Source organism: Colobus angolensis, unplaced genomic scaffold (genome assembly GCF_000951035.1).
Source record: "Colobus angolensis palliatus isolate OR3802 unplaced genomic scaffold, Cang.pa_1.0 Scaffold328, whole genome shotgun sequence".
In the NCBI taxonomy this organism is placed as follows: Eukaryota; Metazoa; Chordata; class Mammalia; order Primates; family Cercopithecidae; genus Colobus; species Colobus angolensis.
The window spans coordinates 2445862-2470668 of NW_012116577.1; the positions used below are offsets into that span (position 1 = coordinate 2445862).

The window sequence follows — 24807 nt, forward strand, 5'->3', positions numbered from 1 at the left end:
CCAATCTCAGCTTGGAACCTCCCCCTCTCTCACACCCCACCCCTCCCTTACTAGCCTTCCAGCCCACTCACTTGAGTGCACTAGAGCAACTGCTTGACTAGTGTCTTCCAATCAACTGACTTCCACTTTCCACTACAGATTACCTGATTCAGTTCCTCCCTTCTCCCCTTATTCAGCTTAGAACCCATGGCCCTTCATTAGAATCATTCTCCTGATGCTTGATCCCACTATTGGACTCTCCTAGCAATGCTCTAACCCCTAGTTAAACCCCGCTCTCTTCTACTTTGTGTTTGCACCACGAAGCTGAGCATTCCTGAAACAAAACAAAAAACGGCCTCAACCATGCTGATTGAATTCACATACACAAATCTCAAAGGATCATTAAATATTCCCTGGGAGGAAATTTCCTACGATGTTTCCTTTCCCACTGTCTAAAAGAGGCTGTATCACACATTGTCCTCTCCCCTCAAACTGTCTATACTCCCTTTCCTTCCCTCACCATCAGCTGACCACTTTGTCTCCATTGGCATAAACAGAAGCAATCACAAGGAATGTCCTCATCTCCCAGCCACCAAATCAATCAAACTCTCTGTGGATGAATGTCCAGATAGCTTTTGTCCTACTTCTTGCAGCACTGCTACTATACACAGTAGTGTTTGTTTGATGCAAACTCACAGTTTTCAGTTCTTTCTCCAGCAATAAATATTGATGAGAGGTTACTTATTGAACCTTACAGGACTCACCAAAAGGAAGAAAAATGACTAATTTAAAACATGGAGATTGGTAGTCTCAACGTGAGCAAGCTAGCATGGTGGCCTGCATTGTGGCGGGGCATGGGGTTGCAAGAAGCCCAGGCCAGAGTCTCCAGGCTGGGGGTTGGCCTCTGTTGCTTGCAGTTCTTGAGTCCCTAATTCATTCCTCCAAGGGGAAGAACAAATCCTCTGAAATTTCAAAAAGGAAGAAAAGTTATGTTAGAAAGGAGAAAAGTTCTGTTCCAGAGTTCTGTTTTGGAAATATTCTTTGTGTTACTATAGCTAACTCATATGCCAGTGAAAAAACTCAGCCAGTTTCTGGGGATTTGCATCTAGAGATCAGGAAAAGGACTTGGGACTACTTTTATCCTTAGGAATATTATCAAAGGACAAGGTGTTAAGATTTGCTTTGAACTTTATAATCTTCAAATCCAGGAGATTCAAGTGGTCAAATTAGAGAAATGGCTGGATGATAACTTGCTGTAGTTACGAGATGCCCTTCCTGAATATAGCACTGCTGATGTGAATATGAAGCCAGTAGCACAACAGCCTAGCCAAGAAGTTCCTGTTAATAAGCTGAAAGTGAAAATGAAGCCTCAGCTCTTGTCCAAATACTGGGACTGTCCAAATTTTAATATTTAAGGAATAATATTTGATGTTTGTTTCACCGAAGAACAAATGAAAGCAACTTAGAAGTAGAGACAGCTGTGACTTGAATTTGATATGATGAGGGAATATGATGTTTCAAAAATTGAAGCTGCAATATGGGATGAAATGGAAGCATCCAGAAAGTCCTGATTCTGAGCATGAATTTGGTTACTTGCAGAAGATATATTGGCTCTAAGAGAACATATTGAGAGACCAATTTAATTTCATTTATAAGAACGCAGTCATTAAATGAACTAAGCATTCATTGTTTCATTAGTATTTTTTTCTAAAATAAAACTTTCACACCAGTTTATTACTCTAAAAAAAAGAATTATACATGCCAAATGGTCCAATATCCATTCCCTTACTGGAGGCACAGTTACAATAGGAGTCAGAGCATCACCAGAATGCTCTTTAATGAGCATGGAATTTGAGCAAGGGGAATAGGTGGAGTGATCTTTTTTAAATTGTGAAATAAATCATAAACACAACAATGTATAATTTACAAAATAATAAAATGGACTTTTACGTACCCATCATCAGGTTAAGAAATAGAACATTTAGGGTGTGGTGGCTTACGCTTGTAATCCCAGTACTTTGGGAGGTCAAGGCAGGCAGATCACTTGAGGTCAGGAGTTCCAAACAAACCTGGCCAACACGGGGAAACCCTGTCTCTACTAAAAATACAAAAATTAGCCGGATGTGGTGGCGCATGCCCGTAATCCCAGCTGCTTGGGAGCCTGAGGCAGGAGAATCACTTGAACCCGAGAGCTAGAGGTTGCAGTGAGCCGAAATTGCACCACTGCAATCCAGCCTGGGTGACAGAGTGAGACTCAGTCTCAAAAAAAAAAAAAAAGAGAAAAGAAATATCTGAGAAGGTTAAGAAATAACATTGAATAAGATCTAAAACAAAAAAGGAAAACTATTCCATATTTTGTTTTTCAACTGGCTGTTAAATCAGATAATTTTATTTCCTTTACATGGCAAATGTCAGCTAGGCTGGTCCAGCAGTAGTGAGTTATCAGAACTTATTAACATTAGTGTCACTAAACTTGGTGTACAACCCTACCCTCCCCCCAGCTAAATTTGACTGGCTTAAAACAAACAAACAAACAAACACAAAAAGTCCATGAAAGCTTTCAAAAATACTTACTTTCAACTGCAAAAGCACATTTTCTGAACTTTCTTTCATGTAACACATGGTGACATTCGCAACGACTGTCTTTGAACAACTTTCTGTTGCCTAATAAACAATGTGAGATAGAATTGACAAGATCTTTTTTAAAAAAATAAATGTTGGCTGGGTGCGGTGGCTCATGCCTGTAATTCCAGCATTTTGGGAGGCCGAGGCGGGTGGATCATCTGAGGTCTGGAGTTCGAGACCAGTCTGACCAACACGGAGAAACCCGTGCCTACAAAACATACAAAAAAATTAGCCAGGCATGGTAGCATAAGCCTATAATCCTAGCTACTAGGGAGGCTGAGGCAGGGAAATTGCTTGAACCAGGGAGGTGGAGGTTGCAGTGAGCCAAGATCGTGCCACTGCACTCTAGCCTGGGCAGGAGAGCAAGACTCTGTCTCAAAAAAAGAAAAAAAAAAAGGTTCGGTTAATGGATGGTTTGTTGGGATTTTTCTAACGTCTTGACAATGTCTCAATCCCATTTTGGAACACAGTACATTGACAAAATGCTTGTTTTTTTTTTTTTTTTTTTTTTTTTTTTTACAAACTAAGTATTTAATTTTTGGTTCCTGTCTTGGTGGAGCAAGGTATATTAAAGATTTATCAAAATTTATGCTGATGAACTATGACCTGTGAAGACAGATGTTACATGGACTATAGCACAGAGCATGACTTAGGAAGACACTTAGGGAAACCTGTGTAGTTCTACAGCCCTGTGGGAGTAGTTCTATGTCTGTTACAATAAGACTATAGTTGCACCAGTAGATTCTTTAAGGAAGAGAGGAGAGTGGGAAGAGGGAACCTGATTTTATGAGCACTTATATGTGTCAGACCTTGTGCTAGCAGGACTACATAAGGATTTTTGCTTGTTCTTTGTTTTATGTCTAGTGACCTCATTCTTCCTTCAGATCTCATCTCAAGTAATTCCTAGTATGTGGAGCTTTCCCAGACTTGACCAAATTCCTACAGCACTATGTACCTCCTATCGTAACATGTATCATAGTTGCAATTTGACATTCATTTGCATGATTATTTTTACCAATATCTATCTCTCCAGCGAACTTGTTGGCTCATAAGGGCAGCCCAAATCAACCAATGGTGATTGGTTTTGCTTCACATCGTAGCCACAGTATCTGCCACAGTGCTTCTATGTATCCGGAATTTAATAAATATGAAGTGGACAAATGCATGGTTGGAATTTAAGCTTATAGTCATATAGACCTACATTTGATTCCTTATGTAGCAAACTGAATAATGAAAGATATCAGGTCTTAATCCTTGGAACCCATAAATGTTACCTAACATGAAAAAAGGGTCTTTGCAGATGTAGATAAAAATTTTGAGATGGTGAGATTATCCTGGTGGGCACTAAATGAAATCACAAGTGTCCTTACAAAAGAGTGGGAGAGGCTGGGTGCAGTGGCTCATACCTGTAATACCAGTACTTTGGGACATCAAGGCAAGTGGATCAGCTGAGGTCAGGAGTTCAAGACCAGTCTGGCCAACATGGTGAAACCCTATCTCTATTAAAAATACAAAAATTAGCTGGACGTGGTGGTGCATGACTGTAATCCCAGTTACTTGGGAGGCTAAGGCAGGGGAATTGCTTGAACCTGGGAGGTGGAGGTTGCAGTGAGCTGAGATCGCGCCACTGCACTCCAGCTTGTACAACAGAGAAAGACTCTTTCTCTAATAATAATAATAATAATAATAGTAATAATAATAATAATAATAAGACAGGGAGAAGGAAATTTGATTCAAACAGGAAAGGGGAAGGCAATGTGACCACAGAAGCAGAGATTGGACTGATGTGGACACAAGCCATGGAATGTTAGCAGTCACCAGAAGCTCTAAGAGGCAAAGAATGGATTCTCCACTGGAGCCTCCAGGGAGAGCATGGTCCAGTAGACACTTTCATTTTGGTACAACAAAACTGATTTTGGACTTCCAGTCTCCAGAACTGTGAGAGAATAAATTTCTGTTATTTTCAACTATTAATTTGTGGTAATTTGTTATAGCAGTCACAGAAAACTAATACACCTGACTCTAGAAATTATTAGATAGGCTGTGTGAAGTTGAGCAAGTTATTTAACTTCTCCAAGTCTGAATCCTCATCTGTAAAGTAGAGGCAATCAGACCAGCCCTCCTGGGGGTAATTGTCAGCTCTAAACGTGGTGATATGTGTAAAGTATATAGCCAATTGTAGGTATCACATTGTAAATGCTTGAAAAAAATAATAATTACAATTGTTTTAGACATTTTATAAAATTTATCTTCTTTAATTCTCATAGCTCTATGATGTTGATTACTGTATCTCCTCATTTTATAGGTAAGGAAACAGGCATAGAGAAGTGAATGTGCCCAAACTACATAGACAAAATAAAAAAAAAAAAAACACCATGAGCATAATATTTTTGAAATATTTTTAGATGTTTTTATATTTGAGTGTCTTATTGCCCTGAGGCACTCCATCCATTGAAATAATGGTTTCCATGCTTTAGGGGGAAGAACACATATGAATTGGAACAAAGAAGCAACTGTCAAACGGGATTTTTGTCTCCAGCACAGGATTAATCTTGAAAGCCAGGCTTTGTCAAGTGAGAAGGGGTTTTAAAAAATCCTTCTGCATGCATTAACTTATCAAGAAGCAGGACTGGTGAGTGTGAAGGGTTTCTTTAACTGAAAAAACAGAAGATATGAAAAAATGTTTTTTTCCATAAGGAAAGAGACAGGGGGAAGGAAGCTACTTCTGACCCAGTGAATTGTGGGAAATAAGAGGGAGATGACGGTAGTAGAACCAAGTATTAGTTGGGTGTAGTGGTCACGCCTGTAATCCCAGCATTTTGGGAGTTTGAGGCAGGTGGATCACTTGAGGTCATGAGTTCGAGACCAGCCTGGCCAACGTTGTGAAACCTTGTCTCTACTAAAAATACAAAAATTAGCCAGGCGTGATGGCATGCATCTGTAATCCCAGCTACTCAGGAGGCTGAGGCAGAAGAATCACCTGGACCTGGGTGGCAGAGGTTTCAGTGAGCCAAGATCACACCACTGCACTCCAGCCTTGGCAACAGAGCGAGACTTTGTATCTAAAAAAAATAAAATAAAATAAGCAAGTATGAAGAATCCAGTACCCTGATCCCACACAATGCCCACTTGAATGCTGCTGTTTATCCAGTTTCAATGTTTATAACATCTACTTCTCTATGTTGTGAACAATAAAATTTGGTGAAGTTTTAATGACTTCTCATTGCACTTGGGATAAGATCCCAATTCCTCAGAATGGTGTGTAAGGCCTTAGATGTTTAAGTCTTGAGTCACGATTTTTACATAAAATTAACACAATCATAATGATAGGATTTATTTTCTTGATTAGTCCAGAAGCCAGCTGTCCAGGGCCAGTGCATCTACTTGAGGAAGTCATAAAAGACAGGCTCCTTCTTGCACCCTACTCTGCCATCCATACTGTGTGGTTTTTGTCAATATTGGTCTCAGGATAGGTCCTCCTTCTCTAGGAATTATGTCCTCCTTTCAAGCTGGAATAAAGGAAGGAGGCGAAATGGCAAAGGGTAAATGGTGCTTAAGAAATGAGCTAATTCCTTTTTACCAGGAAAACAATACCCGTTCCGGAAGACCCACACAGTAGACTTCCACTTTCATTTCACTGACCAGAAAGAGCCACATGGCCCCTTTAGCTGCAGGAAGAATTAGGGAGGTAGAAGTTAAAACTAGGCATATTTCTACACATAATGTGGAAGAAAGAATTAATGGATATTGGGAAGCAGCCAGCAGTGTCCACCATACTGGCCTAAATACAGATTATTATGCCCCTAGTTTACTATGCTTTAGTTTATTGGCCTTTCTATTCCTTGGCTATTTTATTTTATTTCTTTTTTTTGAGATAAAGTCTTGTTCTGGCGCCCAGGCTGGAGTGCAATGGCATGATCTCGGCTCACTGCTACCTCCGCCTCCCGGGTTCAAGCGATTCTTCTGCCTCAGCCTCCTGAGTAGCTGGGATTACAGGCGGCTACCACCATGCTCGGCTAATTTTTGTATTTTTAGTAGAGACATGATTTCACTATGTTGGTCAGGCCGGTCTTGAACTCCTGATCTCAGATAATCCACTTGCCTTGGCCTCCCAAAGTGATGGGATTACAGGAGTGAGCCACTGTGCCTGGCCTCCTTGATTATTCTTATTTCTTTCCTACCTCAGATCTGTTTTTTCAACGTACAGTCTTCCCTGCCTTGAATGCTCTTTTCCCAGCTTTTTCAATGACTGGCAGCTTCATGTCCTTAGGTCTCTGCACAAATGTGACCTCATCAGAAAAGACATCCTCCCCCTGAAATCTAAAGTAGTCACTTCTCCCTCAACTATTCTGTCCATCAGCAAGTTATCTATTTCCTTCACAGCACTTTTCCTAATCTGGAATTCCTAGTTTATTGGTTTACTTATTAACGTTTATTTCCCTCTCCTATAAAGTAAGCTTCATGAGAGTAGGACCTTGTCCATCTTGTTCACAACTGTATTCCTGGCACCTGGGGTGGTATGCTTAGTAAATAGTATTATTTGTCATTACGGTATAATGTGAATAAATGCGAACCCGAAAGAGGCAATCCTTTAAGATGGATCCCATGTGGCTAACAAATTTTAAACAGAGCCAAGTGGCCATTTGCTTACTAAAGGTCACACACATACTCTGAGTTCACTGAAAACTCACATCTCTATTGAACTTCGGGATTTACAAAACTCACCCGAACCAACCAATAGGAGCTCAGCTGTGTCAATCAATCAGAACTAAGCTAGCTTGAATCCCTCATTTGTATAAACAGACCTAATTAGTAATCTGGGTGGCAATTTTGGTTATAAAATCCAAACCCTCTCTCTGTTCTCTGGAGCACACTTTTGTTTTACACCAAAGGTCATGTTTCCCTGGTTTGCAAACTGTCCACTGGAATAAAGTCTCTTTCCTCCAAATTCCTTTCCAGAGAATGTTTACAATGACTAAATGAATGGAAGAAAAAAAAAAAAAGAGAGAGAATACGTTAGACTATTCTTGCATTGCTATAAAGAAATACTTGAGGCTGGGCATGGTGGCTTATGCATGTAATCCCAGCACTTTGGGAGGCCAAGGTGGGCAGATCACAAGGTCAAGAGATTGAGATCATCCTGGCCAACATGGTGAAACTCTGTCTCTACTAAAAATACAAAAAAGTAGCTGGGCTTGGTGGTGTGGGCCGAGTAGTCCCAGCTACTCAGGAGGCTGAGGCAGGAGAATCACTTGAACCCCGGAGGTGGAGGTTGCAGTGAGCCGAGATCACGCCACTGCACTCCAACCTGGCAACAGAGCGAGATTCCATCTCAAAAAAAAAATAAGAAGAAAAGAAAGAAATACTTGAGACTGGGTAATTTATAAAGAAAAGTGTTGCGGGAAGTCAGGGACCCCAAACAGAGGGACCGGCTGGAGCCGCAGCAAAGGAACATAAATTGTGAAGGTTTCATTTTAATATGGACATTTATCTGTTCTCAAATAATACTTTTATAATTCTTATGCCCGTCTTTAATCTCTTAATCCTGTTATCATCATAAGCTGAGGATGTATGTCACCTCAGGACTACTGTGATCATTGTGTTAACTGTACAAATTGATTGTAAAACATGTGTGTTTGAACAATATGAAATCAGTGCACCTTGAAAAAGAACAGAATAACAGCAATTTTTAGGGAACAAGGGAAGACAACCATAAGGTCTGACTGCTTATGGGGTCGGGCAAAAACAGCCATATTTTTCTTCTTGCAGAGAGCCTATAAAGGGACATGCAAGTAGGAGAGATATTGCTAAATTCTTTTCCTAGCAAGGAATATTAATATTAAGACCCTGGGAAAGGAATGCATTCCTCAGGGGCGGTCTATAAATGGCTGCTCTGGGAATGTCTGTCCTATGTGGTTGAGATAAGGACTGAGATACAACCTGGTCTCCTGCAGTACCCTCAGGTTTACTAGAATTGGAAAACTTCATCCTAGTAAAGTATTGGTCAGACCAGTTCTCTGCTCTTGAATCCTGTTTTCTGTTAAGATGTTTATGAAGACAATACTTGCACTGCTGAACATAGACCCTTACCCAAGAGTTCTGATTTTGCCCTTGTCCTGTTTCCTCAGAAGCATGTGATCTTTGTTCTGTCTTTTGCACTTTGAAGCATGTGATCTTTGTGACCTACTCGCTGTTCGTATACCCCCTCCCCTTCTGAAATCCTTAATAAAAACTTGCTGGTTTTGTGGCTCAGGTGGGCATCATGGTCCTACCGATATGTGATGTCACCTCCAGTGGCCCAGCTGTAAAATTCCTCTCTTTGTACTCTTTCTCTTTATTTCTCAGCTGGCCGACAGTTATGGAAAATAGAAAGAACCTATGTTGAAATATTGGGGGTGGGTTCCCCTGATAAAAAAAGAGGTTTGCTTGGTTCACAGTTCTGCAGGCTGTACAGGAAGCATGGTGCTGGGCATCTGCTTGGCTCCTGGTGAGGCCTGAGAAAGCTTACAATCATGGTGGAAGGCAAAGGGGAGCTGACATTTTGGTGAGAGTGGGAGCCCGAAAGAGGTGGGGGAGGTGTCAAATATCTTTAAATAACCAGATCTCGCATGAACTATCACAAGGACAGCACCAAGCCATGAGGGATCCACCCTCATGACCCAAACACCTCCCACCAGACCCCACCTCCAACACGGGGGAATACATTTCAACATGAGATTATGGGGGACAAATATCCAAACTATATCAGGGAAATAGTTGAGATTCTGAATTACTCTTACTTTTAGCATACCCATCAATTCCAATGATCACATATGTCACTTTCCTATTTAAAAATTCTCATTTCTCAGTGTCATTGGCCTGTCTCACCAACTATTGTAAGATGTCCTTGAAGTTGGTACATGCTTCATAAATTTTAAAAAAGTCCTTACTTCTCCTTACTTAAATTCTGATGACATCTGTTTAACTAATTTAGGATGTGGGTAATTTGATAACGAGATTTCTTTTTTTTTTTTTTTTACCCAAGAGCAGGTTGCAGAACATGCACTCACTACACCCTAGCAAACATGGGAGTATGCGTCCCCGAAGGGAGGAACCCAGGAGATCTGGGTGTCCCAGCTAACTGCGATTTGGTTTCAGTGCCATGGAATTGGTTTTGTTTGCACAGTTGTGTGGTTCATCAAACTAAGTTCACACTAGCCTCCCCTTAAGGAATGTGGAGTTAGAAGACTAGGGTCTGAGGAGCTTCCTGTGAGAACTACTTTCTGTTGCTCCCTTTCTTTGCTTGTTGACTTTGTAACTCATTGCTTTTCTCCTGTCCTCTCTCTTGACTAATTTGTCAGCAGACTTTGGAAACGCTGAACTTGATGAACAGAGCTGGTCTAATACATTTCCAACTTAAGCAGTGATTAACAACGTTGAGAGCAAAGTTTATCTGACCAAAGGAAGCCAAGTACAGATATTTATCTTTAAAATGCACATTTCAATAATACTACTTCTCAATCTGAGATAGCAGTAAAAATAAACGAAGCTGGACACTAGTTAAAGCAGTAAGGACAGACTTTATTCAGTAATGCCAGTCCAATAGGGAAGAGAGTGTAATATGAACAAACCCCACACTTCCCTGAAACAAAAGGCTGAGGTACGCAACAGAGAAAGGCATAAAAGGATCTTAAGTTTTAGGGGGTGGCGAGCGGCGGAGGGGGGTGGTGGTTTGTTGATTGATGTGACTACGCCATTTGGGTTTGTTAACTGGCTTGTATCCAGAGGAGAAACAAACTTCTATCTTTATGATAGGAGGCAGTGGTGCTAGCTAAAACAAGGTACCTGCCTCCTATAGGGACCAGGAGCTAGGGTGAATTATCTCCCTGAATATTTGCATTTCAAGGAGATGGCTCCCAAGTCTTTGAGGAAACTGTTTTGGGTGGTAGACTTACATCAGGAAGGGTAGAGAAAGAAGAATTCTAAGGTAACTGCTCTAAGAAGGGATTCAGTGACCTATCTGCCTATCACCAAGTTTTGGCTGGAACAAACAGTATAATTCTCCAGGCATTGAGTTTTGATTTCAGGGAAGCATTTTAATGGGGTCTGGGACCAGCCTAGGGACAAGGCCTTAAGCTACTGGAAGTTATGCTAGAGTATAATCAAGTCTCTCAGTGCTGAGAAAAGAACTTTTATATGAGGAAGGTGAATCCTTTAAAATTATCAGGCCCAGAGAGACATTAAAATGAGACAGCAATTACATCCTACTCCCCACTTTGTTATGTATTCATCTCTTTAAACTGCTTGCTACAGCCACAAGTAGCTACCAATTAACCTAATAATGGCACACTGGACACTGTAACTCCCACCGTATAGCTTAATATATAGCCATTCACTAATCAATGCTATTTCTACAAAGCAATAATTCTTTACAACTTTGTATCAGTCAACTCCCTGTCCCCTTTTTGCCTTTAAAAACCTGATTGTAACGAAGGTGGACGGGAGCTCACATTCAAGGTTACTTGGGTCTGGGTCTTCTGGGCAGCTGTCCTCACTTTGGCTAACGTAAATGCTTTAAATTCTATTTCGTGCCTCAGCATCTGAGACACACCTAGGCGGACAGTGTAAAGGTTTGAACAGTCAATACCTGTCAAGAGTTCTGCAGTTTTCAGAACAATGGTTGTCAAAATTTGATTAATCTGGCTCTTAAGATGGTCAAAGTTTTGTAACGTTGGTGTATTGGAACCGCACAGAAACAGTGGCTCATGTAAGCAAAAGTCAAATATCTGCCACATCAATAAGCTAATATAAATGAGGTAAGCCTGATTACAAGCTGCCTTGGACAATCTGGGTTTCCAACTTTCAGTTCGTCCGTTTGGCTAATTTTTGCCTCTCGAGTTTCTTCTCCAGTATTAAGGGTATTGCCCTCTGTTCCTCCTCCAGGTTGTGTGCCTATTTTCATAGCTTTTCTCCTCCGCGAGTTTCCAAGGGCCACACCTGGTCCTGACAAAGCCTTGTGAATGAAATCCAGCAATTGGAGCCGACAAGTTGGTTAAGAAAGCAAAAGCAAAAACAAAAACAAAAAACTGAGAAATGCTTCAAGATACGAGGGCTGAGTCTCTGCACTATCTCCTCTTGCTGTAACCGCTCAAGGGGTTCACCTTTCCCGCTGCCTAGACAGAGGTGATTCATCAAGACGGGAATTGCAATAGAGAAAAAGTTAATTCAGGCAGAGCCGGCTGTGTGGGAGACCGGAGTTTTTTTATTACTCAAATCAGTCTCCCTGAGCATTCAGGAAGTAGAGGGTTGTTTTTTTTTTTTTTTGAGACGTAATTTCTCTGGTCGCCCAGGCTGGAGTGCAGTGGTGTGACCTCAGCTCGCTGCAACCTCCGCCTCCCGGGTTCAAGCGATTCTCCTGCTTCAGCCTCCTGAGTAGCTGGGACTACAGGCGCGCGCCACCATGCCCAGCTAAGTTTTGTATTTTTAGTAGAGAGGGGGTTTCACCACGTTGACCAGGCTGGTCTTGAACTCCTGACCCCAAGTGATCCCGCCTTAGCCTCCCAAATCAGTTATAATTTTGCAAAGGCGGTTTCATTCCCATAATCAAGTACTATTCAAAACATGGCTAAGACCCGCGTGGTTCCGCAACAACTTACTGCCTTAAAAAACCAGGGCAGGGCCAGGCGCCTTGGCTCACGCCTGTGAGGAGGCCCAGGCAGTTGGATTGTTTGAGCTTGAGAGTTGGAGACCAGCCTGGGCAACAGGGCAAATATCTGTCTCTACAAAACATACAAAAATTAGCCAGGTATGGCGGTGTGTGCCCGTAGTCTCAGCTACGTCGGGGGCTGAGACAGGAGACTCGCTTAAGCCCAGGAGGTTGAGGCGGAAACGAGCTGACATCGCGCCCCTGCACTCCAGCCTGGGCGACAGAGCCAGACTCTTGTCTCAAAAACCAAGCAAACAAACAAACAAACAAAACCCAGGGCAACAAGTCTCTCTCAAACCCCTTGGCTTCTTTCCCACTTATTCCCCTTCCAGTTCCTGGTCTGTCAGACGTTTCCTTTCCTATGGTACTTTCTTGGTATTTCCCTTCGGCTCCAAGTACGCCTGCGCAGACTGGGAAGTCTGGGAAGTTGGAGACCGAAAGCGCTACGAAGCCGGCAACGCACGATCTTTGCTTTGCGGCGCGGCCGTAAAGCGCCGTTACGCGGCGAGAAAGTTACGACGTCCTTGGTTGCGGTTCCTCCGGTAGCTGGCGCTGTGCGTGACGTGCTGGTCTGGATTTTTCTCGATGCACTGGGTAAAGCCCCGGACTCTTAGCGTGGGAGGGCTTTTGATCTGTGATTTATAGGTAGGCACAGCTACTCCAGTTCGGGAACCCAACGGCAGCCGGGTCCTAGTGCCCACTAGATACGGGGGGCCGGGACTCGGAGCTGTGGGTTGTGGGGAGGTGGAGGCACCAACTAAGAGCAACCTAGCATCGCGAAGCCGCCCTCAGGGCGCTGATGGCCGGACGCCTCCTGGGAAGGGCTTTAGCTGCAGTGTCTCTCTCTGTGGCCTTGGCCTCTGTGACCGTCAGGTCCCCCGGCTGCCGCGGCATCCCTCCGTTCAGGTATTCCACCCTCCTACTGCCGGCTCATTTGCCCTAGACTTTGAATTGGGGTGGAACCAGCTTTATTTCCAGTGTATTCTGTAGGCTTTGCTTTGTCTCCCGGGTTTTTATAGTCATATGCAAGTTTTCAAAAAGGCTGTAAAATGTTTTATCTGCCTTTTGAGGAAAACGAGTGGCGTCGGACCCTTTTTGACGTCTTATTTTGAAATTTGCCATCCTCCGTAAATCATTGTTAGTATCACGAGAGAGTTTAAATAGCACTTGTTTGGAATGGTGTTGCCCCGTGCCATTTTTTTATGGTTACTACTTAAAACATTGTTGTTAGAATTAATATATGTACATAGTTAAAACAGCTTGAAAATGATGTAAAATGAAAAGTGAAATCACTATTTCCCCACTCCCTTTCCAGGGTAGATAATATATTTGCTATCTACCTCCTTTTTTTTTAAATTTGTCTATTGTGGATAAATTTAGGAATTTATGGTGTCTTAGACTGTCTCCTTCTTTCCTTCTCCGGTTTTTATTCTTTGAATTAGTAAACACAGGGTCCTAGGTGCAGCAGCCTTTTCTTATTTATTTTATAGATATTAAAAGTCTCTTCAATCTACAAAGATGATAATTAGAAAAAAAAAATCTGTTTCCTAAATCTGTTTACTGTTGGGCAATAGTTCTGTGTCTTTTTGGTCCTGTTTCCTTCTGCTGCTTTTTCTCCAACGTCTGATGGGCACTGGTTATCTGTCTATATTTTGGTTAATGTGAGTAATAGGTCTTGTTTTCAGTGCACGGGTCGCTAATTGACTTTTGGCTCTTTGTACCAGGTCGCCTAGATAGGAAGGTTTCAGTTGAGGGCATGTGAGCAGGTACCAGACGGATAGGCTGGGAACCTGCCTTTTGCTTCAGGCTTTACATTAGTGGAGGAGCAGCTTCTCCGCTGAGTATGGCTGTTTAACTTTGTTTCCTCAGTGTGAACTGTAAAATTATTAAGCCTAAGTTTCTGCTGTGTACTCTTAACAGCAGTATTCACAGTAGGGGTCCTACCCCTTCATTTCTAAAAAACTTTTGACTTTATTTTAGGGACAAACATAACTATTTTGCAGTTTTTGCTTGGAGAGTGGGGAGGGAGGAGGACTGAGTGATTTCCATGGTTTTTGTCCCGCTGCCAATTTATGACCTTTGGGCCCACTGACTTCAAGCTTGAAACCTCTAACTCTGCTCAGCTTGTAGGAATAGCATCTCCCCCTAATCCTTTGGTGGTTTTTTTTTTTTTTTTTTGGACGGAGTTTCACTCTCGCCCAGGCTGGAGCGCAGTGGCGTGATCTCGGCTCACTGCAACCTCCGCCTCCTGGGTTCAAGGGATTCTTCTGCCTCAACCTCTTAAGTAGCTGGGACTAAAGACGCGCGCCACCACTCCCGGCTAATTGTTTTGTATTTTTTAGTAGAGGCGGGATTTCAACACCTTGGTTAGGCTGATCTGGTCTTGAACTCCTGACCTCGTGATGTGCCCGTCTCAGCCTCCCAAATTGCTGGGATTACAGTCGTGAGCCACCATGCCTGTCCTTGGTGCATTGTCTTAAATTTACTTTGCCCTACTCTGGTTTGAAGGTCAATATTCCAACTACTTTTCATCTTCCTGAAGTTGGTTAACATCTGTCATTCACTGGTGGCATTTATTCCTTCTCCTGGTATGGATTTTATTTCCCTTTATCTTTATTTTCTTCCAGTGGGATTTGAGGAAGGAAGGAATACACGTATGTGCTCTCTGGAAATCTCTAATGCTTTTTTTGTTAGATACCAGCAGAACAGTGTAAACTTGCTTGGCAATTATTCTTCGTTTTTATAACTCTAGGAACCCTAGATGAGGCAGGTATATCCAGAAGCAGAGACTGTACTGGCTTTAAAGAAAAAGCCAACAGTTAACAAATGTGCCACGTACCTGGTAACTAATATGGCAGAATAGCTTGAGCCGGGGAGGTAGGAGGTTGCAGTGAGTTGAGATCATGCCACTGCATTCCATTCTGGGTGACAGAGTGATACAATGTCTTAAGAAAAACAAGAGTTTTACAGCCAGGCACCGTGGTTAACACCTGTAATCCCAGTGCTTTGGGAGGCTGAGACAGGAGGATCGTGTGAGGCCAGGAGTTTGAGACCAGTCTAGGCAACTTAGCAAGACCCTTGTCTCTAAAAAAAAAAAAAAAAAAAAATTAACTGGGTCTGGTGGCATGCATGTGTGCTCCTCACTATCATAGGAGCAGAGTAGCTCAGAGACTACTAAGTGATCGGTAGGATTGCTTGAGCTCAGGAGTTGAGTTTGAGGCTGTGGTAAGCTGTGATTGCATCACTGCATTCCAGCCGGAGTGACAGAGCAAGACCCTGTCCCTAATGTTCTTTTCCTTTTTTTTTTGTTTTTGATATGGAGTCTCGCTCTTGTTGCCCAGGCTGGAGTGCGGTGGCGCGATCTCCACTCACTGCAACCTCTGCCTCCCAGGTTCAAGCGATTCTCCTGCCCCAGCCTCCCAAGTAGCTGGGATTACAAGCGCCTGTCACCATGCCTGGCTAAGTTTTATATTTTTAGTAGAGACGGGGTTTCACTATGTTGGCTAGGCTGGTTTCGAACTCCTGACCTCAGGTAATCTCTCCGCCTCTGCCTCCCAAAGTGCTGGGGATTACAGGTGTGAGCCCCCACGCCTGGCCGAGACCCTGTCTTTAAAAAAAAAAAAAGAATTTTACCAGTCTTTGATAATTTGGAAAAACCCAGAAAATGACAGTTTTGCACTTAGTTTTTGTGATTACTAGAAAGTTTTTTCTTTTTTTCTTGCTCTGTCACCTAGGCTGGAGTGCAGTGGTGTGATCATGACTCACTGCAGTCTCAACCTCCTGGGCTCAAATGATTATCCCAACTCAGCATCCTGAGTATCTGGTACTACCAGTGCGCACTACCATGCCTGACTAATTAAAAATTTGTTTATTTTTTTTTGTAGAGGTAGGTCTCCCTATGTTGCCCAGGCTGGTCTATTTTTTTTTGTAGAGGTAGGTCTCCCTATGTTGCCCAGGCTGGTCTCAAACTATTGGGCTCCAGTGATCCTCCTGCCTTGGCCTCCTAAAGTGCTGGGATTATAGGTGTGAGACACTGCTCCCAGTCATCAAGTGTAGGTTTTCTAGAAAAAAGGTAGGTAGTATATTACAAAGATGTGGTGAATGCTTTTAAATAGCACAACATACAAATTTTTCGGAAGGATCTATTGGGGACACACATGTAGAACATTGTTTTATTCCTGTGAATACATAAAACACATGAATGAACTAAAAATGAAATAAAGATAGTAAAGCATAGTGTTAAGAGCCTGGAATTCTAAGACAGCTTGCCTAGGTTTGGATCCTGATTTCTACTCAGTTGTGTGACCTTGGTAAACTTATTTACCTCTCTGGTTCTTAATGTTCTTATTTCCTTTTTTTTTTTTTTTGAGACGGAGTCTCGCACTGTCGCCCTGGCTGATGTGCAGTGGCACAATCTTGGCTCTCTGCAACTTCCGCTTCCCAGGTTCAAGCGATTCTCCTGCCTCAGCCTCCTGAGTAGCTAGGATTATAGGTGACTGCTACCATGCCTGGCTAATTTTTTTGTATTTTTAGTAGAGACTGGGTTTCACTATGTTGGCCAGGCTGTTCTCGAATTCCTGACCTTGTGATCCTCCTGCCTCAGCCTCCCAAAGTGCTGGGATTACAGGTGTGAGCCACTGCACTTGGCCTTAATGTTCTTATTTCTTTAAAAAAAAAAAGAAAAGAAAAAAGATAATATGGCCTGGTGTGGAGGCTCACACTTGTAATCTCAGCACTTTGGAAGTCCGAGGCAGGAACATTGCTTGAGCCTAGGAGTTCAAGACCAGCCTGGGCAACATACAGTGAGACCCCATCTCTACAAAAAATAAACAAAATTGGGAGTCTCTGAGCCTACCTGATTTACCAAACTGCTCCTTCAACAAAAAGACAAAACTAAACCAAAAGAAAAAAAGAAAAAAAAAAAGCCAGGTGTGATAGCACATGCCTGTAGTCCCAACTACTCGGGAGACTGAGGCAGGAGGATTGCTTGAGCCTGGGAGGTCGAGACTGCAGTGAGCCATGATTGTACCAATGCACGCCAGCCTGGGTAACAGAGTGAGGCCCTGTCTCAAAAAAAAAAAAAAAAAGGTTACGAAAAAAAAAGTAACTGAACTCAGTTGTGAGGATCAAGTGAGTTAATTTATAGTGCTTAGAACAGCGTCTTGCACATAGTAATCACTGTATGTATTTATCTGTGGTTATGACAATGTGATTGTTGCAGATTTTCTTTATTTCAAAGCACCATGTCAGTATTGCATTTTTTAAAGTTTGCCAGTCTTAAGAACTGGTTTTTGCCATGTAAATGAACTTTATCAATTACTTAGTTCCCATTTGCTAGGCCAAATATATTTCTTGCACTTGTTCAGTAATACAATACAAAGGTCTAGGCTGTGTGTGTGTGTATATTACAAGTATTCTTTTTTCTGTTACCTTTTAGTGTATCACATTTAAATAGCATATTTAGATAGCAGTGTTAACACTTTTTGATGTGATAAGATGTGTAGTCTGAATTTCTGCTCTTTTTCTTGCACAATTAAATTTGTTTTAGAAAAGTAAATAATCCAGTGTGTAAGTCTGTCTTGTCAAGTGTAGGTTGGTGGAATTCCATAAACATTTTATTGCTAAATCAGGGAACAAAGAGCCTTAAGTTATTTAAACATTTTTGGTACTTGAGTGGGATGGAGTGGAACAGGATTAGTGTTTACTGTTGGGTATTTAATTAATGGCCTTAACTTTTTTCTTGCCCTACTCCCAAACCGTGAAACATAACTCATTCTGTAGTAGAGTTCAGTTAGACGTTAGGGTTCCATATGTTAAAATTTTGCTTTTTAAAACACCTGAAGTCTGTTTGCTAATTTTGATAAATGTGTTTCATATATGTATTTATTTTTTATTGAGTATGAGTTTAAGATGAGTGAGGGACTCTTTATTTTCAGAATATTCATTGTGTACATTTCCTAAACTGTGGCAGCTGAAGCAAGACAGTCGTCACAGCATGGAAGTGAATGAACCTACTGCTTTTAATAAAGTTAGTCACAAATCAGATATTCGCTCACCTTACACTAGTTTTCAGCCCATCTGGGGATATTGAGGATATTTACTTCTTTATTGGTTAGGGTTTCCCAATTTTGGGGTGTTTTACAACACTTTGCAGATGTAAAGTGAGTGTAAAATGAGATAGTAATTGTTTCAGAGTCTTTAAATGTGATGAAAGAGAACAGCTTGAATAGTACGTAAAACTGTAGATGCACAAAAATAGGAAAGAATGAAACCAGTTAAAAATCCAACTGACAGTTTGGCAGTTTCTTATAGAACTCAACACTTACAATTCAGCAGTCACACTCTTTGGTATTTACCCAAATGAACTGAAAATTTATGTCCACACAAAAACCTGCACACAGATGTTTATAGCAGTTTTATTCAACTGCCAAAACTTAGAAGCAGCCAAGATGTTCTTCAATAGGTGAATGGGTAAACAAACTGCGGTACATCCAGCCAATGGGATACTATTTAGTGCTAAGAAGAAATGAGCTATCAAGCCATGAAAAGACATGGAGGAATCTTAAATGCATATTATTAACTGAAGGAAGGCTGTATGATTCCAACTATGTGGCATTCTTGAAGGCGTAACTGTGGAGACAGTAAAAAGATCAGGAGTTGGATGAATTGGGGTAGCACAGAGGACTTTATCCTCCTGCATTGTCAACATCCCCACAGAGCCATGGAACCATACGTTTGTTACAATAGAACCTACATTGACGCTTTATCACCCAAAGTCCTATAGTTTATATCAGGGTTTATTCTCGGTCTCGTACTTTATGGTTTGGACAAATGTATAATGACACGCATCAACTATTACGGAATTGTACACATAAAATTCACTGCCTTTAGGGCAGTGAAACTTGTGTATGATACCTAATGGTAGGTACGTATATACACTGTATACACTGAAGATGGACCAGGAGGAAGTCTAGTAGGCAGTTCTTGTAAGTCAGGTTAAGAATTTTAATTAAAAAAAAAAAAGAGTTTTTTTTTTTTTTTTTTTTTTTTTTTGAGATGGAGTCTCGCTCTGTCGCCCAGGCTGGAGTGCAGTGGCCGGATCTCAGCTCACTGCAAGCTCCGCCTCCCGGGTTTAGGCCATTCTCCCGCCTCAGCCTCCGGAGTAGCTGGGACTACAGGCGCCCGCCACCTCGCCCGGCTAGTTTTTTGTATTTTTAGTAGAGACGGGGTTTCACCCTGTTAGCCATGATGGTCTCGATCTCCTGACCTCGTGATCCGCCCGTCTCGGCCTCCCAAAGTGCTGGGATTACAGGCTTGAGCCACCGCGCCCGGCCAAGTTTCTTATTTTTTTAATGAGTCAGGATCTCATTATGTTGACCAGGCTGAAGTGCAGTGGCATGATCATGGTTCACTGCAGCCTTGACCTCCTAGACTCAGGAGATCCTCCCACCTCAGTTTCCTGAGTAGCAGCAACTATAGGCACGTACCAGCATGCCTGGCTAACTTTTAAAAATTTTTGTAGAGATAAGGGTCTCACTATCTCACCTAGGGTGGTCTTGAACTTCCAGCTTCAAGCAGTCCTCTGCCTTGGCCTCCCAAAGTGTTGGGATTACAGACGTGAGCCAGCATGCCCCACTGATAAGTTTCTTGTTGTATCTATATAATTACGTAATTTTCCCCAATTGCGTAAATTTGATCAGGCATACCTCACTTTATTTGGTATGTTTGGGAGTCTTTTTTCCTTCTCTTTTTTAACTTGTTTCCTTTTCTCCTTTTTCTTCCATTTTATTTCTTATCCTTTTTTTTTGAAATCTGTTTTTCCCTTTTTTTCTTATCCTTTCTTGGAACTCCCTTTCCTTTTCTCCTTTTCTCTCTCCCCTTTTCCTCCCCATCTTTGCCACTCTCTCCTTCCCCCCATCCTCTTTTTTTTCTCTCCTCTCCTCTACTCCCCTTTCCCCCTCCCTTTCCTTTTTGTTCTTCTTCCTTTCTTTTCCCTCTTCCTGTTTGCTTCTACGTCTATTCACATCAGCATCTTATTTCCTAGCTCATGTTAAGAACCTGATTATGTGGATCCTTCTATATATGCTTATATAATAAATAGTATAGACATTTATGGTAAGCAGAATAATGGCCCCCCAAGTATGTACGCATCCTAATACCTGGAACCTGTGTATATGTTGCCTTACATAGCAAAAGAGAGTGCAGATGTGATTAAGGTTAAGGACTTTGAGATGGGGAGGGCATCCTGGAAGGTGTGCCTGATGTAATTGAGAGTCCTTAAAAAATGACCTGGCCATGATCAAAGATATGACTACTAATGAATGGTCAGAGAGAGAGTCTATGTTGCTGGCTTTGAAGATGATGGAAGGGGGCCATGAGCCACAGAATGCAGATGGAATGGGGATTCCCTCTAGAAGCTGGGAAACGGAGGCGAATGAATTTTTCTCTTGAGTCTCCAGAAAGGAATGCAGCCCTGCTGGTAAATTGCCTTTAGCCAAGTGAGACCTTTGTTGGGCTTCTAACCTACAAAACTGTAAGAGAATGAATTTGTATTGTCTTAAGTCATTGAATTTGTGGTGATTTGTTATGGCTTCAATAGAAAACTAACACATTATATACATGCACTGAAATGTATGTACTTACTTATTTTTTATGTCATTGCTTTATAAAAATAGTATTGTATTATGGCACTTTACTGAATCTTTTTTCAGCAATACCTTATGGAAATACAAATTGTTTGATGTCATTATTTTTATTAGCAAGGAAATTTCTCCACATTCTTGCCAATACTTATTTTCTGTATTGTTTTTTTGATAGTGGTAATTCTAATGGGTCTGAGGCAGTACCTCATTGTGGTTTTGACTTGCTTTTGTCTAATAATTAGTGATATTGAGCATCTTCCCATGTGCTTATTGGCCATTTGTATATCTTTTTTGGAGAAATGTCTATTGCAGTCCTTTGCCCATTTTTTAATTGGGTTGTTTTATTGTTGTTGTGTGTAGGAGTTCTTTCTGTATTCTGGATATAACCAACCCTTTATCAGACATGTGATTCCCAAGTATCTTCTCCTGTTCCATGGGTTGCTTTTTCACTCTTGATTGTGTCTTTTGATACCCAGAAGTTTTTCATTTTGATGTAATATATAGTCCGGCTTACCATTTTTTCTCTTGTTGCTTGTACTTTTGGTGTCATATCCAGAAAATCATTGCCAAATCCAGTGTCGTGAAATTTTGTCAGCATGTGTTCCTCTAAGATTTTGATCATTTTAGGTCTTATGTGTAGGTGTTTGACCCATTTTTAGTTAATAGTTTTATATGGTGTAAGGTAAGGGTCAAACTTCATACACTATTGCATGTGAATATCCAATATTCCTAGCACCATTTGTTGAAAAGACTGCCCTTTGCCTGTTGAAATGGTCTTGGTACCTTTGTCAAAAATTATTATGAGGATTTATTTCTGGGTTCTACTTCTATTCCATTAGTCTATATGTTTGTCTGTATGCCAGTATCTCAGTGTTGTGATTGCTATAGCTGTGTAGTCAGTGTGAGACCTTGAACTTTGTTTTTCCCTTTCAAGATTGTCTTGGCTATTTGGGGTTCCTTGAGATTCCATATAAATTTTAAGGTAGAGTTTTCTGTTTCTGGAAACACAAAATCATAGGGATTTTGGCAGAGACTGCATTGAATCTGTAGATAACTGAGTAGTATTGACATCTTAACAATATTTTCTTCCAGTCAATGAACATAGGATGTCTTTTTATTTATTGGTGTCTTTAACTTTTTTTTAGCAATATTTTGTAGTGTTCAGTGTATAAAAGTTTTGCTTCCTTAAGTTTATTCCTAAGTATTTTATTCTTTTTGATGCTATTGTAAGTAGAATTGTTTTCTTAATATTCCTTTTGGATTGTTAATTATTAGTGCTTTGTTTGTTCGTTTTTGAGATAGAGGCTCGATCTCAACTTACTGCAACATCTGCCTCCGGCATTCAAGCGATTCTCCTGCCTCAGCTTCTTGAGTAGCTGGGATTACAGGCATGCACCACCACACCCGGCTAATTTTTGTATTTTTAGTAGAGACAGGGTTTCGCTATGTTGGCTGGACTGGTCTCAAACTCGCCTCTGCCTTCCAAAGTGCTGGGATTACAGGCATGAACCAGCGCACCCAGCCTGTTAGTGTTTTTTAATGTAACCATTTTTGTGTGTTGATTTCATACCTTGCAACTTTGCTGAATTCATTAGTTCTAACAGTTTTTTCGTAAATTATCTTGGGTTTTCTACATAAAATATCATGCGATGTGTAAATACAGGTTGAGTATCCCTTATCTAAAATGCTTGGGACCAGAGTGTTTTGGATTTCAGGTTTTGGAATATTTGCATACACATGATGAGAGGTCTTGGAGATGGGACTCAAGTCTAAACACGAAATTCATTTATGTTTCATATATACTTCAAACAGGTAGCCTGGAGATAATTTTATACAATATTTTAAACTTGTGCCTGAAACAATTTTGGTGTGACCCATCACATGAAATGAGGTGTGGAATTTTCTATCTGTGGCATCATATCAGCACTCAAAAAATTTCTGATTTTGGATTAGGAATGCTCAACCAGGCCGGGCGCGGTGGCTCAAGCCTGTAATCCCAGCACTTTGGGAGGCCGAGACGGGCGGATCACGAGGTCAGGAGATCGAGACCATCCTGGCTAACATGGTGAAACCCCGTCTCTACTAAAAATACAAAAAACTAGCTGGGCGAGGTGGCAGGCGCCTGTAGTCCCAGCTACTCGGGAGGCTGAGGCAGGAGAATGGCGGGAACCCGGGAGGCAGAGCTTGTAGTGAGCCGAGATCGCGCCACTGCACTCCAGCCTGGGCGACAGAGCGAGACTCCGTCTCAAAAAAAAAAAAAAAAAAGGAATGCTCAACCAGTTTTACTTCTTCCTTTCCAATTTGGATGCTTTTTCCTTTTTTTCATTCCCTAATTGTTCTGGCCAGAACTTCTTTTTCTTTCCTAATTGCTCTGGCTAGAACTTCCAGTATCATATTAAATAAAGTGAACATCCTTGTCTTGTTCCTGATCTTAGAGGAAAAACTTCCAGTCTTTCACCTTCACACCATTAGCTGTGGGCTTTTCATATATGGCCTTTATTATGTTGAGGTAATTTCCTTCTATTGCTAGTTTGTTGAATATTTTTAAATCATAAAAGGGTGTTGAATTTTGTTAGATAATTTTTCTGCATCAATCAAGAGGATTGTGTTTTTTAAAAAAGTTTTGTTAATGTGGTACATTATGTTGATTGATTTTCATTATGTGGAACCATCATTGCATTCCAGGAATGTCTCCCTTGGTCATGGTGTATAATCCTTTTCATGTGCTGTTGAATTCTGTTTGTTATTATTTTGTTGAGGATTTTCACATCAGTATTAATCAAAGATTCTAGTTTGTAGTTTTTTTTTTTATAGTGTCTTTGTCGAGCTTTAGTGTTAGGATAATGCTGGCCTCATAGAGTGAGTTTGGAAGTGTTTACTTCCTCTTCAGGGTTTTGGAAGAGTTGAGGGAATATTGGTGTTGATTGTTCTTTAAATGTTTGGTAGAATTTATCAGTAAAGCCATCTGGTCCTGGGTTTTTCTTTGTTGGAAGTAAATAGATACTTTAAAAAAATTCGCCTTTTAAAATATACAACCCCATTCAAACTTTACTACCTATCCTACAATGTTTACTTTTTCTTTTATGGTTATCAGCCCATCCGGGATCATTGATTGCTTCTAATTGTCATGTCTTTTTAGTCTTAATCTATCTGAAAGAGTTCCTGCACTTTTCTCTATCTTTCATGACCTTACGAATTTAGAGAGTACACACCTTTATTCTGTAAGATGTCTCTTAACCCGGGTCTGTCTTGTGTTTCCTAATGTCCAGATTCATGCCATATATTTTTGGCAGAAATACCTCAAATGATTGTTGTGTACTTCTCACCATATGAGATCAGGAGGCACATGTGGTTGACTTATTCTACAACTTTGGTCAAATGGATATTTGCCCCGTCAATTGTTTGTCTTAAGAAGGTCAAACTGACTGGTATTGTGAGAGCAGGGGAAGGGAGCTACCATAATTTTACCATGTCCTCAGAATCTCCTTTCCTACTTTAGATGTCCTAATTTAAGATCATCAAGAATTCGTATTTTATTTTAAGGATAATGAGAAGCCATTTAACTTTTTAGGCAAGATGAGATATGAAAAACTTTTGTATATGGTGTGTGGTTAGGGTGAAGGTTGGTTGGTTTTTCTTTTGCATATGCTCTCCAATTATTTCATGCCTGTATATTTTGTTTAAATTTTGCTCTAAAGGTTACAATTTGTATATTTACCACAGTCTACCTTCAAATTATATTACATTAGTTCATTTTCAGTGTAAGAATTTTTCAGTATTTAATTTCCATTTTCCCATTTTTCCTTTGAACCATTTTTGCCATACGTTTTACGTGTATATTAGACTAGATTTTTTTTTTTTTTTTTTTTGAGACGG

General features: G+C 41.0%; 1 protein-coding gene and 1 pseudogene across 2 annotated transcripts in view; both read left to right on the forward strand.

Annotated features, from left to right (window-relative positions):
* The first annotated feature begins 902 nt into the window (after positions 1-902).
* LOC105518713 lies at positions 903-1550 on the forward strand (annotated as a pseudogene).
* Positions 1551-12767: 11217 nt separating this feature from the next.
* NUDT9 (nudix (nucleoside diphosphate linked moiety X)-type motif 9) overlaps positions 12768-24807 on the forward strand; it is a 36985-nt gene continuing 24945 nt past the window's right edge. For both annotated transcript variants that reach the window (XM_011951809.1, XM_011951810.1), the window contains exon 1: positions 12768-13195. In XM_011951809.1, coding sequence (XP_011807199.1) covers positions 13089-13195 — 107 coding nt within the window. In that variant the 5' untranslated portion in view covers positions 12768-13088. The remainder of the gene's footprint in view (positions 13196-24807) is intronic.